General features: G+C 41.2%; 1 protein-coding gene across 2 annotated transcripts in view; it reads left to right on the top strand.

Annotated features, from left to right (window-relative positions):
* The first annotated feature begins 516 nt into the window (after window positions 1-516).
* UBP1 (upstream binding protein 1) overlaps window positions 517-17,867 on the top strand; it is a 68,117-nt gene continuing 50,766 nt past the window's right edge. Inside the window, exons 1-2 of one of the 2 annotated variants that reach the window (XM_059939089.1) lie at window positions 517-886; window positions 17,034-17,185. In XM_059939089.1, the coding sequence (XP_059795072.1) occupies window positions 774-886; window positions 17,034-17,185 (265 nt within the window). In that variant the 5' untranslated portion in view covers window positions 517-773. The remainder of the gene's footprint in view (window positions 887-17,033; window positions 17,186-17,867) is intronic. The other variant, XM_059939090.1, reaches the window with a different exon arrangement.

The raw sequence follows: 17,867 nt of genomic DNA, 5'->3' as shown, positions 1-17,867 counted from the left end.
TGTCAATCAGCAAGCCTTTCTGGATGGGCGGAAACTGGCGGCCCTTTGGCACCGCCTCTTCCTGGGCTGGTGTGTAGGGAGGCCGCCAGGCTGCAGCGGCTGGGAACCTGCCGCGTGGGCGGGGCCGCGCTGCACTGCCCTACAGTTGCTTCAACGTGAAGCGTCTGGAGTGCAGCGAAGCTCGGGGCCGTGAGGGGGGGGGGGGATTGGCCCGGTGCGGGGGCGGGGCCGCGGCCGGGGCGGGGCTGGAGGAGGCGGAAGCGGAGAGCGAGCTGGAGCCGGAGGCGTAGCGAAGCCAGCGTCCGGGCCGGCGGGACGGCGTCGGCTGGGTTGGCCGGGGCGGCGGGGCGCTAGAGCCGGGGCGGGCGGGCCGGGGATCGGGTGACGGGCGGGCTGAGCTCCCGCCCCCGCGCGGTCCCGGGGAGGATGCGGCCGGGGGCCTCGGGGCGGGGCGGGCGGCGGCGGCGGCAGCGCTAGCGGCGCAGGGGGTGGGCGGCGGCGGCATGAGGCGCGGGGCCGGCGTCCGCGGGAGGGAGGCGCTGCCCGCGGCCCGGCCGCTCCCGCTGCAGCTGCTCGCCGGGTTCGCCGTGCCCTGCCCGCGGGGCCCCGGCTGTTCTCATCCCGGCCGCCGCCCGGGCTGCCGCTGGTGACCACTCGCCGTGCCGCCGGAGGCTTCACCCGCGCCCTCCCCCAGGACGCGCCCGCGGAGCTCCGGCCTCTTCGCCCCGCTCGCGGAGGCCGCGCTGCGCGCCGGGCGGCGGCGAGGCCGGAAGATGGCCTGGGTGCTCAAGATGGACGAGGTGATCGAGTCCGGGCTGGTGCACGACTTCGACGCCAGCCTCTCGGGCATCGGGCAGGAGCTGGGCGCCGGCGCCTACAGCATGAGGTACCAGTGCCCGGGCGCGGGCGCGCGGGCGGGCGGGCGGAAGCCTCTGTCTCCTTGGGAAAGGCCTGCACGACCCTGGGCCTCTGACCGCGCCATGGAGCCCCGCAGGCCTCTGCCCACGGTGGGGGCGGGCGACGGAGAGCGGCCCCGCAGGCTTTGGCCCGGGGACCGCCCCTGAGGGCTGCATTTTTGCCGTAAAATACGCCCGGCTGTTAGGATGGCTTGAGTTGGGGGAAGGGACTTCCTTGCCTTGCAAGTGATTTACAAGCCACTTAGAGCTGGAATACAGTGTACGAAATGCTAAGACTCGTGTTGGGAGAACACTCTCCAGGGTTTTGGCATCAGTTCCTACTCTGTTCTACCTTGTAGTCTTTATTGGTTGCAAATTTTAATCACTTGATATTCCAATAGTAATTATATCATAAGTGAAAGTAGCCACAGGGGGAGAAAAGCACATTAACTTGGGTTTTTTAATTGTCTCAAAGTGAAGTTTTTCACTGGGGGGACTACCCTCTGAGGCTGTTTACTTTTGAAGAAGGTTTTAAGATGCACTGATTGCACCACAAACAAGAGTTTGTTTAGTCTCACCTGTCTCTACAAGCAGCCATTCATTTTGTTTAATTTTGATAGGTTGAAACAGATCTGAGCTTAGTCTCTCGCCTTTATCCTGAAGAACACTGGGTTTTTGCTATCAGTTTGGCAGCTCTGTATTTTTTTTTTTTTAGCAGTTTTATGGAAATATAGTTTACTTAGTATACGTTCACCCGATTAAAGTGTAAAATTCAGTGGTTTGGCAGTTTTTCCTTAATGCGAATTAAATGAGATTTTGCGAAGAGACTCTTTAAAGTAATGACTGATGTCTTTGACGTGCTGTCCAGTTTCCCAGTAGCTTTCATACCTCTCACTGCAGCTCTGGGGGAGGACAGGGAGCATTAAAGTCCTGAAGAAGAACGACTTCTGGGTCAGAGCAGGCCTTGGATGGTAGGGGCTACTCCCTGAAATAATTTGGCTTTTAAATCTTAAACGGAAACTCTGAGCTGAAAAGTAGAGATGTTTCTTAGGGTGTGGAAGCACATGGATGAAAGCCTCAGGTCGCCAGTCTCTGACCCTGATTGGGTCTGTGCTGGTCTGCCTGAACTTGGCACTTCCTCTCTCTGCAGCTGTGCAACTTGAGGGCTCTGGATGAGGTGGCTTATTTTCTAGAACAACTGTCTTAGTGTTGAGGAAATTGAGCTACTGAAAGTCATAAGGTCACCCCAGTTGGCAGTACAAGAGGCACTGATTCACAGTGAAAACATGTGTGGGCCTCGAGGGCCATGCTGCTCCTTGAGACCCTGGACTTGCAGTGAAGGCAGAAGAGGGCAGGTGAGGCAGATTCAGTGTTTCTTCTCAATTATGGTTAAATGAAGGTTTGCTGCTGAGAGCTTTGCTTACTGAGGGTTATTCTGAGCTTTCACTTTTTTTTCTCGAGTTCTGTTTGTTTCAGTGATTCAGCCAACTAGTGAACTTTTGTTTATGGTCTAGAAGGAAAATCTTGATATTAAACCTTTTCATTACCTTGTCCTTAAAGGTATTTTCTGACATCTTTGTAATTCTGTGTCTTTTTACAATACTTTCCATGGGGACTTTTTCCATTGATTGTTTTTGGTTATTGGTTATATGGTATCTGTCATTTAATCTGAATTTTCTAGTATCTTTGAAGGCACATACCATTTTTAAGGAGCTTATTTAGTTTTTTGTACTTAATTGGGTCCTCAAGAGGAGCCAGGAGAGTACTTGCCTCTTGCAAATTCAAGGCCCATTATTTGAAATACAAATTTAGGAAAACTCCAAGATTGCCTTGATCTGGAGCAGGTCTGAAGAAGGCTTTAGGCTGTTGCAGTCCTCCTTTGATGGCCCTTACGCTTCCCAGCCCAGCCCTGGAGCTGGGGAGTGCCTGCCCAGCCTCTTCTCTCTGCAAGGGCAATGGCCTCCTTTCCTCAGGCATCGGGGAAGCGGGACATTCCTGAGCTCCAGGGAAGTAAGGCTCATGATTCTTGTCTATTTCATTTGTCCTCTCAAATTCAAGAAATAAACTTGAGGCGCTAAATTTGAAATTATCGGAAAAGTGACTTCTTGATAAAAATTTGCTCTGGAGGCAGCTTTCCATTTTTCTTTCAGAGTGAAGTATGCCTGAGGGACTTCCCTGGAGGTCCAGTGGTTAAGTAAGACTCCACGCTTCCACTGCGGAGTGGTAGGGGAACTAAGATCCCACCTGCCACGCAGTGCGGCCAAAAAAACCCCAAATTGAAGTATGCTTACTGTATTTGCTTTTTGTATGGCTTAAACCAAGAGGTATTTCTAAAGACTTCTTTAGGAAATGATTTCTTCAGCTTTGAAGGAAGATAGCATGAAAGAAACATGTGGTTTCTCTCAGTAGTCTGACAATTTAGAAATATATATTTGCATTAAATAATGTAGGCTGATAGTATTGGGATATGATGAGGCTAATTTCTGGTAAAATCTTTGCTTCCCTTTTTTTTCTACACCCTGGTTCTCATTGTCTGTTTGTGTTCTTCTGTGTGTATTCTCGTACCCTATTTGTATGTGAGGCATAGGCTGCTGCAGATTCTATTTGAAATAAGGCGGGTCCTAAATGTTTTTTAAAATCTTAGTTACAATATCAAGAGTCTAGAGATGGTTGAAGAGACCCTAGAAAGCTAATAGACCAATCCTTTTCTTTTAAGTGTGTAAACCAAAGTTTGTAGTTGTTAAAGCGATTGTCAGTGGCACCACCATTCCAAGTGAGGACTGAGTTTCCCCTCACTGAATGAAGGCCGAAACCCATTGTAACTTGAAATCTGGGTCATTCATGTTTTGTGAAGTAAGGAGCAGATAGCCAAAGGACTTGAAAAAGTAAAACTCATTAAAACTCTCCTAGGAGGATCTTTTGGTCCACCTGGTAATTTTATTTCCATCTTAAGTGTTCACATGAAATGTATAATCTATAATAAGTTAACTTTCAGGATTTAACGAGTAATTTGAAAAATAAAAGTAATGTGAATTCTTTATGCATAAAAACTTTTTTAGTATTAAATTATTACTTTACAAAGGGTATTGGTCTGAGCCCTCTTAAACTTCACTATGGTATACATCTGTTTTGAAACAAAAGGTATACTTTATATATTCTTAAGTGAGAGGTACATTCATAGTTTACAAATAATTTGCTAAATCAAAACTGTTTTGGGGTGAAGACAGATTTTCTATATTGACTGAAAGATTAAAATGTCAGTTTATAGACCCTTTGAGGTAATGGGAAAATTTCAACTTTGATCAGTGTTAAGTTAGTAAAAGATTACAAAGGATATGGTTTATTATGTAGCTATTAATAGCTTATAATTTTCTTTGGGTCTCATGCTAAAGCAGAATGTCCTTGAGTAGGTGACATTTCTTGGAAGTATAGAAAATTTTCAGGATAAGTGAAATTTGAACAATTTATTAGGGTGGTACCTGAGACTGCTTTCAGAATTGGCAATAATTTCTATAAAATTTCTCATTTCAAATTTTAAAAACTTTTTCTGGGCTTAATCTTGAAAGAATTTAATAAATTGTTGATAAAAAAAGATACTCACTTCAGAGTATAGTATCCATATTGGTTATTACCTTACAGCAGGGACTGGCAAATCTTTTCTATAAAAGGCCAGATAGCAAATATTTAAGGCTTTGTAGGCCAGAGGGTCTCTGTCACTCTGTTTTGTTTGTTTACAACCCTTTAGAAAAATGTAAAAACCATTCTTAGGTCCTGGTTGTACAAAAACAGGCCAGCTGCGTTTGGCCTTTGGGCTGTAGCTTGCTGACCCCTGCTCTAAAGGATAGATTCTAATAATATACTTTGATTGCCTTGGAAAAACATTTGCTGAGTATTGAAACCTTATATTCAAAAAGTAATTTTTATGTAGACTAAGAACTCACTCAGCTAATTTATGTACATCCTGTTGTTTGCCCATAGATTTTATTTTGTTCAATTTTTAAAATCAGGTGTTCCCTCCCCGCACTAAGAGTAAGATTCAGTACAGTTTATGCCCTTCAATCAGGGCTGTTTGAAACTTGGTAGTTTATTGATACGGTCTCATAAATGTGATATGTTTCATCAGAGTGACACTTGTTAGTTTGCTAGGACAACTTGTACATTTACTTTTGGTGGAAATACCATCTGATGGTTCATCTTTTTTTGCTTTAAGTTCTGTGACTGAATTTAAAAGAACTTCTGTAATATTTATTTTGCTTGCTTTGGGACATATCTGATACATGGATGTGAATCTCTTCTGTGTTGAACCTTGGTAGTAGTCTTTTTGTTTTAAACTTTCTGAGTTTATGAGTTAGGAGTTTATGTTTACAAGTTAAAAAGATTGTGTAGATAGTTGACATATACCCTTTACCCAGCTTCTCCTACTTCCATAACCAGAATACAGTCTTCAAAACTACCTTGGTACAGAACTGTTACCTAAAGTGCAAAATTCATTTGAATTTCACAGGTTTTTTTTCTCTATTGCCCTTTTTCTAGTCCAGGTTCCAATCTAGGATCCCATATTGCATTTAGTCTTTACCTTCTTCAACAACAATTCCTTAGTCTTTCCATCTCTTTTATGACTCCGACACTTCTGCTATGTACTGGTCAGAACCGTTGTTTTTAAACACAGAAAATTTTTGGAAGCAACGATAGAATACCTATGAATACTATTTAGCTTTTAAAGGATCTCTGTCATTTTAGCAGAATGATTATTTTTAAAGGCTCATTTTTATTTTATTTTATTTTTTAATTTTTTGGCTATGCTGTGCAGCATGTGGGATCCTAGTTCCCCGACCAAGGATTGAACCCGCGCCCCCTGCATTGGAAGTGCAGAGTCTTAACCACTGGACTGCCAGGGAAGTCCCAGCAGAATGATTTTGAGTAGAGTAGGACCACTGTTGATGTCATTCATTTATAGATTACTTTGTCTCAGTCTACCTGAATAGAATGGTATGCTGTGTCTTTTGTAGTCTCTTCATAATCAAGAACTTTTAAATTTTATTAATTTATTTGAAATAATTACAAACCATTATATATTACCACAAATATATATATATATATTTTTTAATTAATTAATTATTTATGGCTGTGTTGGGTCTTCGTTTCTGTGCGAGGGCTTTCTCTAGTTGTGGCAAGTGGGGGCCACTCTTCATCGCGGTGCGCGGGTCTCTCATTATCGCGGCCTCTCCTGTTGCAGAGCACAGGCTCCAGACGCGCAGGCTCAGTAATTGTGGCTCACGGGCCTAGTTGCTCCGTGGCATGTGGGATCCTCCCAGACCAGGGCTCGAACCCGTGTCCCCTGCACCGGCAAGCAGACTCTCAACCACTGCGCCACCAGGGAAGCCCAATATATTTTATTAAAAAATTTTTTTGGAAACAAAACAGTTTGTGAGAAGAGTGGTATTGTCTTACACTTGCAAATTTCTTTCTTTTTTTTTTTTAACATCTTTATTGGAGTATAATTGCTTTACAGTGGTGTGTTAGTTTCTGCTGTATAACAAAGTGAATCAGCTATACATACACATATATCCCCATATCTCTTCCCTCTTGCGTCTCCCTCTCTCCCATCCTCCCTATCCCACCCCTCTAGGTGGTCACAAAGTACTGAGCTGATCACCCTGTGCTCTGGGGCTGCTTCCCACTAGCTATCTATTTTACATTTGGTAGTGTATATATGTCCATGCCACTCTCTCACTTTGTCCCAGCTTACCCTTCCCCCTCCCCGTGTCCTCAAGTCCATTCTCTACGTCTGCGTCTTTATTCCCGTCCTGCCCCTAGGTTCTTCATAACCATTTTTTTTTTAGATTCCATATATATGTGTTAGCATACAGTATTTGTTTTTCTCTTTCTGACTTACTTCACTCTGTATGACAGACTCTGGGTCCATCCACCTCACTACAAATAACTCAATTTCGTTTCTTTTTATGGCTGAGTAATATTCCATTGTATATATATGCCACATCTTCTTTATCCATTCATCTGTCGATGGACACTTAGGTTGCTTCCATGTCCTGGCTATTGTAAATAGAGCTGCAATGAACATTGTGATACATGACTCTTTTTGAATTACGGTTTTCTCAGGGTATATGCCCAGTAGTGGGATTGCTGGGTCGTATGGTAGTTCTGTTTTTAGTTTTTTAAGGAACCTCCATACTGTTCTCCATAGTGGCTGTATCAATTTACATTCCCACCAGCAGCGCAAGAGGGTTCCTTTCCTCCACACCCTCTCCAGCATTTATTGTTTGTAGATTTTTTGATGATGGCTATTCTGACTGGCGTGAGGTGATTCCTCATTGTAGTTTTGATTTGCACTTCTCTAATGATAAATGATGTTGAGCATTCTTTCGTGTGTTTGTTGGCAATCTGTATTATCTTCTTTGGAGAAATGTCTATTTATGTCTTCTGCCCATTTTTGGATTGGGTTGTTTGTTTTTTTTTAATATTGAGCTGCATAAGCTGCTTGTAAATTTTGGAGATACATCCTTTGTCAGTTGCTTCATTTGCAAATATTTTCTCGCATTCTGAGGGTTGTCGTTTCGTATTGTTTATGGTTTCCTTTGCTATGCAAAAGCTTTTAAGTTTCATTAGGTCCGATTTGTTTATTTTTGTTTTTATTTCCATTTCTCTAGGAGGTGGGTCGAAAAGGATCTTGCTGTGATTTATGTCATAGAGTGTTCTGCCTATGTTTTCCTTTAAGCAAATTTCTTTAATATTTGGTGTAGAAAAGCAGATGGATTCTCTTATCTGCTATCGGAATATATTGTTTTGGTTGACATACGTGAAGAAAATCCAGCCTCACGTAGATATGTGTTTGGAAAAGGGGAGATTATTTTAATAGCCCTTTCAGATCATTTTGGAAAGTCGTCTGATAATATACCAGCACTTGAAAAGTGGTAGTTTCTTAAAGTTGCAGTGTGGAATCTGAAACTGTATCAATATACTTTTTGTACTATTACATTAGAATCAATTTGTCTGTTTTGAACTTTGATTGGGTCTCTTACCCTGAGTAATTTTGAAATATGCATGCATTGGTCATTTGGAAAATAATGATTTCTTGAGTTATGCAGATCTTCTAAATGTTGACATTTTTCTCTATGCAGTATCAAAAAATCATATTCCTTAGTATCACCACTGTCCCATCAGAGAAAGTACATGGTGGAGGCTGCAGATTTTTATCATTGGTAACAAATGCTATCACAGTTGTTTTCCTTGAAATGATAGGCTCGCTTTATTCATTTTTGAGGAAATTTCTGTCAGATACTCAGGTATGAATAATCATAGTTTGTCAATATTTATTTCAAGTAAAAATGATATTCTGTGAGAGAAGCTGCTAGATCAGCTCACAGATCATAGTTTCATAAAAAACTTTTCCTTGAGACAACCATTGCACTTAGATATGCAGCAGAAATACATTATACCTACCCAAGGACCAATATTTAATAAAATTAATACTTTTTATACAATGACTGCTAGTGTAGCTTGGTGCCACTGCCTTGATTCATGCCAAGGCACCTGCAGTTTTAACCACCATCGGTTTTGTGCAAATGTCAACTGACTGAGAAAGGCAAATAATGGTTCAGTGTTATTCTGAGAATAGGTTTGACCTCCTGAACCCCTGAAAATCTCAGGTTCCCCAGGATTCCATGGACCACACTTTGAGAATCTCTGGTCTAATGTGTGCCTAGAGTTTGGATACTTAAAATATTTTCTACTAAATTAAAAACAAACTAGAGTTCAGAGAGTCCTGGTGTCACTCAACAAAGGGCAGAGCTGGGATTTGAAGCTCCAGAGTTGGGATCTGACCTCCACTTCTTCACATTGCACCCTTTGGCTGCCCACCAATGAATAACTGAGAAGTCTTCTCAAGGTAGAAGAAGATAATCTTTCTGGATAGGAGGAAAATCAGTTGGGAATGCTATATATATATATATTTTTTTTTTTTTTTCTTGTTGTAGCTTTTTTTTTTCTCTTTTTCTTCTCTCCAGGATCTTGCTGAACTTATTAGTTCTAATAATTGTGTAGGATCTCAGATTTCCTAGTTGATATCTTTAAATAATGATAGATTTATTTCTTCCTGTGTAATCTTTTTTTTTTTTTAATATTTAGTTTTTGGCTGCGTCGGGTCTTAGTTGTGGTGCATGGGCTCTTCTTTGCAGTGCGTGGGCTTCTCTCTAGCTGTGGTATGTGGGCTCTGTAGTTGCGGCACGTGGGCTTAGTAATTGCGGTGCACGGGCTTAGTTGTTCTGTGGCATGTGGGATCTTAGTTCCCCGACCAGGGATCGAACCAGCATCCCCTGCATTGCAAGATGGATTCTTAACCACTGGACCACCAGGGAAGTCCCACTTCCTGTGTAATCTTTACATTTCATTTTCTTGCCTTAGTGTGTGGTCTAGTCTTCACTGCAGTGTTGTTTAGAAGCACTAAGAACTTGAATCTTCAGTCTTCTTACTGATTAGAGAATGCTTCCAAAGTTTCATAAATAGGTTGTCTCTGTTTATAACTGAGATTGGTCCTCAATTTTCTTCTCTTTTCTTTTCTTTTTGGGTTCTCCTGTCCTTTTAAAAAAACATTTAGGCTGTATCAGCTTCAAGTGAGCAGGAGAGCTTTCTCTTTATGAGCTAAACATTTTTGTGTGAGGTGGGACTTAACTGTTTCTTCAAGGTTTTGTAAACCTCACCTGGAATACAGCATTTGGTGATTTTAATTTTTTTTTTTTTTTTTTGCATGAGTAGATGTTTGACTGCCTGTGTAATTTATTTAATGGGCATAGGAAATACACAATTTATCTATCTTACCCAGCTGTGGGAATTTTTTTTCCAGATTTTTTTTTTAACTGATCTCCATGATGTTTGTGATTACTTCCTTTCTTTCACTCCATGTATTGCTTGTGTCTTTTCCTTCTTCTGTGACCTATTTCAGAGGTTTGTCTATATCTAGTATTTTGTAAGAAATCAAATTTTGGTTTTGTTTTTCTTCTCTATTGCATTTTCTCTTTTATTTTTGTGGTCTTCCTTCTTGTCTTGATTACGCTTGTTATTTTCCACCTTCTTTAGTTAGGTGCTTTGTCCTTGGTTTTTGGTGTGTGTTTTCTAATAGATGCATTTACGGCTACATATTTATCTGTAAGTCTCTCTCCCAAGGGTTTTTTTTTTTTGGCTGCGTCGGGTCTTCATTGCTGCGCACGGGCTTTCTCTAGTTGTGACGAGTGGGGGCTACTCTTCGTTGCAGTGCACAGGCTTCTCATTTCGGTGGCTTCTCTTGTGTAGCATGGGCTCTAGGCGCACAGGCTTCCATAGTTGTGGCACACAGGCTCTAGAGCGCAGGCTCAGTAGTTGTGGCACGCGGGCTTAGTTGCTCCACAGCATGTGGGATCCTCCTGGACCAGGGATCGAACCCGTGTCCCCTGCATTGGCAGGCGGATTCTTAACCACTGCGCCACCAGGGAAGTCCCTCTCTCCCAAATTTTGAAGGCAGTACCTTTGTTTTCATTCAGTTCTTTTGCTTTATCTTGTAGTTTTTTATATATTCTGGATACTAGCCTTTGATTATGCATATATGTCACAGATACTTTCTTCTACTCCTTGGCTTGCCTAGGAAAGCAAGGGAAATTCCCTTTATGTTGGCTTTTGAACAGAAGTTCTTGATTTGGGTATGGTCAGATTGACCAGCCTTTTCATTTATAGTTAGTCTTTCCCTACTCTGAGGGTATAAAAATATTCTTATAGTCTTCTCTGAAGATTTACTACTTTACATATTCCATCTAAGTTTATAATCTCTCTAGAGTTTTGTTTTTTTTCTTCTTCTGCTTTGGTTTAGTATGAGAGGAGGCCAGTTAATTGCAGTTATCCTTGTATGAATATGCAGTTTACCTAATATAACTGAAAAGACTGTTTACTTCTCAACTCTTTATATTGCTATTCTGTTATAAATCCAGTGCCCATCAAGTTCTAAATGTGGTGTTCTGTTTCCAGATTATGGATTCTGTCCTTGTTTCCTGGGGAATACCCAACTAGATCATGTTTTGTCATGGTTTGTCATTATCTCTTGGATTTGACTTGTTAATACTCAATTTAGGAGTTTTGCATCTATCTTTATAGCTGAAATGAACTTTTCATTTTCTTTTCTAGTTTTGCTTGTACCTAGTTTTGATTTCAAAATTACTAAAGTCTTCATAAAATGAATTAGGAAGTATTTCCTCTGTTTCTGTCCTGTTGAAGAGTTTGTGTAAGAGCTGCCATTGAAAGTTTGCTAGAACTCACCTGTGAAAGTTTACTCTGGGGGAATATTAACCACAATATCAGTCTCTGTAGGATGATTTTTTAAAGCTTTTTATGTCTTTTTTTTTTTTTTTTGGCTGCTTTGGGTCTGCGTTGCTGCATGCTGGCTTTCTCTAGTTGCGGTGAGCAGGAGCTACTCTTCATTGCGGTGTGTGGGCTTCTCATTGTGGTGGCTTCTCTTGTTGCAGAGCACGGGCTCTAGGCACGTGGGCTTCAGTAGTTGTGGCATGCGGGCTCAAGAGCACAGGGTCAGTAGTTGGGGCACGCGGGCTTAGTTGCTTCGCGGCTTGTAGGATCTTCCAGGGCCAGGGATAGAACCCGTGTCCCCTGCATTGGCAGGTGGATTCTTAACCACTGAGCCACCAGGGAAGTCCTGCTTTTTATGTCTTGAAGAAAGCTTTGGTGTTACTTTTCTAGGGAGTTATTCATCTTATCCATATTTTCAAATATGTTGGGATAAAGTTGTTAATATTTTCATCTTATTAGTTTTTATATCATTAGTTATATCTTTTTTACTCATACTTATTAGTGCCTTCTCTTTTTGATCAGTCTCTCCTAGACATGTATCTCATTTTTTAGGGCACACTGGACCAGTCCTTTTGTGCACTTGATTCTTGTTTGTCAGGAGTAGGAGAAGTTCCAGATTTTTTTTAAATTTATTTATTTTATTTTATTTATTTTTGGCTGCACTGGGTCTTTTTTGCTGTGCGTGGGTTTTCTCTAGTTGCGGCAAGCGGGGGGCTACTCTTCGTTGCAGTGTGTGGGCCTCTCATTGCAGTGGCTTCTCTTGTTGCGGAGCACGGGCTCTAGTCGCGCAGGCTTCAGTAGTTTTGGCTCACGGGCTCAGTGGCTGTGGCTCGCGGGCTCTAGAGTGCAGGCTCAGTAGTTGTGGCACACGGGCTTAGTTGCTCTGTGGCATGTGGGATCTTCCCGGACCAGGGCTTGAACCCCTGTCCCCTGCATTGGCAGGTGGATTCCCAACCACTGCACTACCAAAGAAGCCCCACTACTACTGTCTTAATTCTTGGTGATTTCAAAAGATAGTTAAATGGGACTTCCAGTAGCCTGACACTTCTGTTCCTTGATTATCTTTCTTACAATGACATGATCTCAGCTACTCAATCCTATGGTCATAGGTTAGACCTTGGCATTACCAGTCATGCAGCCGACCTGTAATCTCAAATTCAGAGTTCACCTGCTGCCCCCTGCCCTTCACTCGCTCCGTCATTACCCTCCTCCTGCCATCACTGAACCCATTAAGATCTACAGTCACTGCTGCTGCTCTCAGTTCACTGTTCCTTACCCTCTTGAACTCCTGTTTTCTTCCCCAGCCAGTTTAAGTTTCCCTGGTCAATCATTGTAATTACTTTCTGCATATACCCTTGTCTCCCTTGCCCCCTCTTGCTTTATTCCCCTCTCCTATTTTTTATTTTAATAAAACTGTAACCCTGATTAAATCTGATTCTTCACCTCTTTACTTAGGTAGCTGAATGTGGCTCTAGGGAAGCACTGATTGGGCCTCACTGGAAGCGCATGACCTCATCTCTCAAGTGCATCCTTTTGCTGCTCAGTGGTCTCACCTCAGTGCCCTTGTCCAGTCCCTCTCCAGTCCAGTTCCTTACCAGCTCTCCTTAAGGATGGGGTGGCTCCATCTCAGACCCACAACTCTTCCTCCTAGGGCCTACTCTCAGTTGATTTCCATACTTGGTACTTTACTGAGAAAATTGAACTTCCACATGACTGTACTGGCTTATAAGTTTTTCTTGGTGAATTTAGGTGTGGTTTTTAAAATTATTTATGTTGCTTTGGTTATTTGGGGTTCTTGAATCAGTGAATTAGTGTATTTCATCAATTCTGGAATTTGCTTACCCTTTATCTCAAATATTGCCTCTACCTCATTCTTTTCTCTTCTGAGACTTAAGTGTAAAATCTTTTCACTTTGTCTTTTCTTTCTTAACACCTCTTCTGCATTTTCTGTCATTTTGCTCTCCATGCTGCCTTCTGGATAACTTCTTTTACCTATATTCCAGATTCCTTATATATCTTCATTTCTCTGTGAGCTGTTATTAAATGTGAGTTCTTAATTTTAGCAATTTTACCTTCTGGTTCTCCAAATTCTATTTGTTCCTTTACAGGTTTGCTGTCCCTTGAAATTTCCTGTTCCTTGCAGATCTTTTCAGGCTTATCTTTTATTTTTTTCAACAGAGTAAGCTTAATTTTATCATACAGGTTCAGTAATTCTGGCATCTTGAAGTCTTTGGTGGGTATTGGTCTATGTCCAATCAGGAAAAGAGAGAACACTGAGATGTTTCAAGCAGAGAAGGATTTAGTGAAGTATTTGACTGCAAAGGTGCTAGAAGGGTTCAGGGAGGAGAGCTGGCTGCCGGAGGCATGGCTGCTGATGCCCTGAGCTCTCCTTCAGCTATGGTTGCCTGCTTCTGCTCTTTCCCACTCCCTTTTAATTTCCCACCAGTGCTTCTTCCCTTTGGAGCAACCTAGGACGATTCCAGCTGGCAAGAAGTCTTGTATATGTAGTTTTCAGGCCTCTAACCCTCTGCAACAAAGGCAGAAAAGAACTGAATACCAACAGACAGAGTCTTCTCTTGGTTCTTGCTCCTAAAGTCGTGTTTGTCTTTGTGTGCCTGGTTATTTTTGGATACTGGCATTTCAGAATTACTTGGAATAATTCAAAGCCTTGAGTCTTTTCATCTGCTTGTCGGATCCCTGGGTGGCCTACCTGTCTGGGATATGAGATGACAAAATCAGTTGAATACCAGAAATTTCTTATGGCTCAGCCTGGTAGAAATTATGACCTTAGATTATCTGGAGACCTAGTTTTTCATTTTATTAATAATTATCAGTGCTACAGTTCATTCATCAATTTAACAGATATTTGAGCTCCTTCTTTGTGCTAGATGCTGGATTTAGTCAGTGAAGAGAAACCAATTTGGGGGGTGGTTATATACTTATGGAGGATTCAAATATAAGTCTCGTATACTGTTGGAAAGTGAAACGCTTTGTGGATAAATAGAGCAGGAAAGGGGAAACTGGGAGTACAGATGGGAAGATTACAGTTGTCACTGGAAAGGTGACATTTGAATGAAATAAGCCAGTAGGACATCAGCAGAAGAGGGGCCAATGCAGAGGCCCTGGAAAAGGCAGGGAAGGAGGCTGGCTGAGGCAGAGGGACTGAGGGTGGGTAGGTGAAAAGGAAAGAAGAGTAGATTGAGTAGGGCCTTGTCGGACCTTGTAGGGACCCTGGGTTCGAAAGTGAGCTGATGGGGAGAGTTCAAAGGAATGAAATGATCTGAATATTGTGTGAAGAGGCTTTCTCTGGCTGCTGTGTTGGTTGGAATGCATTTTCTTTCTAATTAAGTAAACAGTTAATTGGGATTTCATTAACAAATGATCTCTACGTGTTTATATGTTAAGTTTATTCAAGAGTCTTTTAGCACCTACCATGAGCGTAGTAGCCTATAACCAAGTGAATAAAATGGTGGTTGCCTTCTAGGATCTGAAGCAAATAAAATTTTATTTACTATGTGTAACAGTTTACAAATAGCCATTCTTATGCAGCCTGATGTCTTATTTTGATGACCTGTATGTAATGATCAACCCAAGCAGTTAGCGTTAAGATCTTAAAATTATTCTCCATGTCACTTTTTAGTATAATTAACTAAATGCATCTGAGTTATAGCTCTCATCTCATTTTTTATTTCTTTCTCACCAAGAGAACTTTTTTTTTTTTTTTGGCTGCAGCATGTCGCTGGTGGGCTTTTAGTTCCCTGACCAGGGATTGAACCCAGGCCCTCAGCAGTGAGAGCATGGAGTCCTAACCACTGGACCGCCAGGGAATTCTCTCACCAAGAGAACTTGAAACACTTACATATATATGACATAGAATATGTATGTATTTTCATCTACCATGGAGCCACTTTGACTGCTATGGTTGTTTTTAATAAAGAGAGCTGCTCTGAGTCTTAAAGTACCATTTGTAAGTTTCCTGAGAAGTTTTTATATCTGCTCTAAGGTTTTTATCCCTGTCCTAGAGGAAGGCTGGGGACCATTCCTATGTGTTCCTCAGTTATACTTTTGACTTAGGAGTGTTTTGACAGTTCCTAGGTATAAATAAAGGAGAAGGAGAATTAGTGGGTAACTGAGTCCCTGACTAATCAGTCTGGTGCTTTAATAGAAATGTATGTGGGAGGAGGGAATACAGGGTTTCCCTTTCATTTCATTTATTTCCACATTTTGCTTTTAAATTGAATTTAATTAAAATGGGCTAACCAGATATCTGAGTCAGTTAACAGGTTGTAAGAAGAAATAAGCAGTTCAGACAAGCCTTTGCTGTTCTTGTTATAGTAGTTATTCATTCATTTGGATATTTTGCTATTTTACCTTTTATTGAGGAATGGACATAGAAAAACCACTGAGATATAAATGTACAGCTCAGTGAATTATCTCAAAAAAAGAAATACCCACCCTTCATATGTTAATGGTGGGAATGTAAAATGGCGCAGTCACTTTGTAAAACAGTTTGGCAGTTTCTCAAAAAGGTAAAGAGTTACCATATGACCCAACAATTCTACTTCTAGGTATATATCCAAGGGAATTAAACATGTCTACACAAAAATACATGCAAGTGTTCATAGCAGCATTGTTCATAATCAAAAAAATGGAAACAAGCCAAAGGTCCATCATCCAATGATGGATAAACAGAATGTGGTATATTCATACAATGGAATATCATTCGGCCTTAAAAAGGAATGAAGTACTGATACATGCTACAACATGAATAGACTTGAAAACATACTAAAAGAAGCGAGTCACAAAAGGCCACATGATTCTTTTTGCATTAAATATCCAGAATAGGCAAATCCATAGAGACAAAGCAAATCAGTGGTTGCCAGGGTGGGGGGATAGGGAGTGACTGCTAAGGGTATGAGATTTCTTTCTGAGGTGCTGAAAATATTCTGGAATTAGATAGTGGTGAAGACTGTACAACTCTGTGAATATATTAAAAAACCACTGAATTATACACTTTAAAAGGGTGAATTTTGTGGTATGTAAATTATACCTCAGCTGCTTTTTTTTTTTAAAAGGCAAACCAAACACATCCATGTGTGTTTAACTACCAAAGTTAACAGAATATAGACAGTAACCCCAGAAGACCCCCCACCCCCCTCCCGATCAATGACCCAAGTTATTCTTGGGGGGAAAAATAGCAGCTGTTTCTACTGCTACTGTTTGCTTCTCAGAAGAAGCCATTGTTTTAGACTAAGTATGAAGCATTATGCTCTCCGCGTTTAGCTAGGACCAGCAGGGAACTTTTTGTAAAATACCATTTAATCAAATGCTTCTTTGTGATTTCATGGTGCCAGTGTGACCTACCTTTCATAGCAGGTGGCTATGTACTCTTGCTTTTATTTATGTTTTAATAGAAATGAGTTTAAAGTTTTTAACTAATTTTTTTCACGTAACTTTTTTTTTTTTTGTACCACATGTATTATTAGCCTGATCTCTTTATCAGTAGTTTGGACTTAACTATTAAATATTTCTTATTTTAATTTAAATATTTCTTATTTTAATGCTCTGCCTAATCATAGGCACCACTCCCCCACCCCCACCCCAACTCACCCTAGAGGTATGGTTTATTAAAACTATCTTTTGGGGGAGCCAGATTAGCATTAATAGTTCTTTAATTCTATGCATCATATATGATCTTAAATTTTAAAAGAAACTACGCCTAAATATTTTTATATGTTTTTAAATGTTTTAAACCCAGAATAAGGTCAGTGTTGATTTTTTTTTGCTTTTCAGCGATGTCTTGGCATTGCCAATTTTCAAGCAGGAAGATTCCAGCCTTCCATTGGATGACGAAACCAAACACCCGCCCTTCCAGTATGTGATGTGTGCAGCAACGTCACCAGCCGTGAAGCTGCACGACGAAACGCTCACGTACTTGAACCAAGGTTGGTACGGCTGCATCACACTTTAAGAGTTCACAAAAATCTGAAATAGTGTTTTGGCATTGCAGCCTAGATTAATGGTAATAATTGAAAATTAGATTCTTTTTCTCAATTTTTACAACTTTAGTTGTAAAATTGTAGGAATTTTAGTGTGAGCCAACAAAGCAATCGTTTGTGGAAACTTATTTGCACAAAGAGGGTCTGTGGAACAAGATTTATTACAGGATTTCTTTAGACAAAATCCAAAGGAGGAGCAGGTAAGAAAGGATGTCAGTTATTTTTAGGAACATGGTTTCAGTGTGGAACTTGAGAATGAATCAGAAGTCCAGCTAGCAAGGGACTTGGTCTCAGGAATGAAGCAGGTTTGTGCTGATAATAGACTGCAGCAAGGTGGAGTCTGTGGCTAAAGTAAACTGCGTCAAATCTTGTCTACACTTAATGAGAACACGATGTTAACGGTGATATGAAAGCGAGAGTGGGCAGAATGGAAAATAGAGATGTGAGGGTAGGATATACAGTTGGAAAGAGTAAAGGATTTTTTTTGAGGTGCTCTCAGCAGTTTGGGCGCTGGCCAATGTGACTTACCAATATAAACAAAAGTACTTAGTTATGCAGGAATTCATTTGTTGGAGACCTATACTGAAATCATGTTGGACTCTTATTTTTAAAAAGAATTGAACGTTTT

Source organism: Balaenoptera ricei, chromosome 11, assembly GCF_028023285.1.
Source record: "Balaenoptera ricei isolate mBalRic1 chromosome 11, mBalRic1.hap2, whole genome shotgun sequence".
In the NCBI taxonomy this organism is placed as follows: Eukaryota; Metazoa; Chordata; class Mammalia; order Artiodactyla; family Balaenopteridae; genus Balaenoptera; species Balaenoptera ricei.
This window is presented reverse-complemented; position numbering and strand designations above follow the sequence as displayed.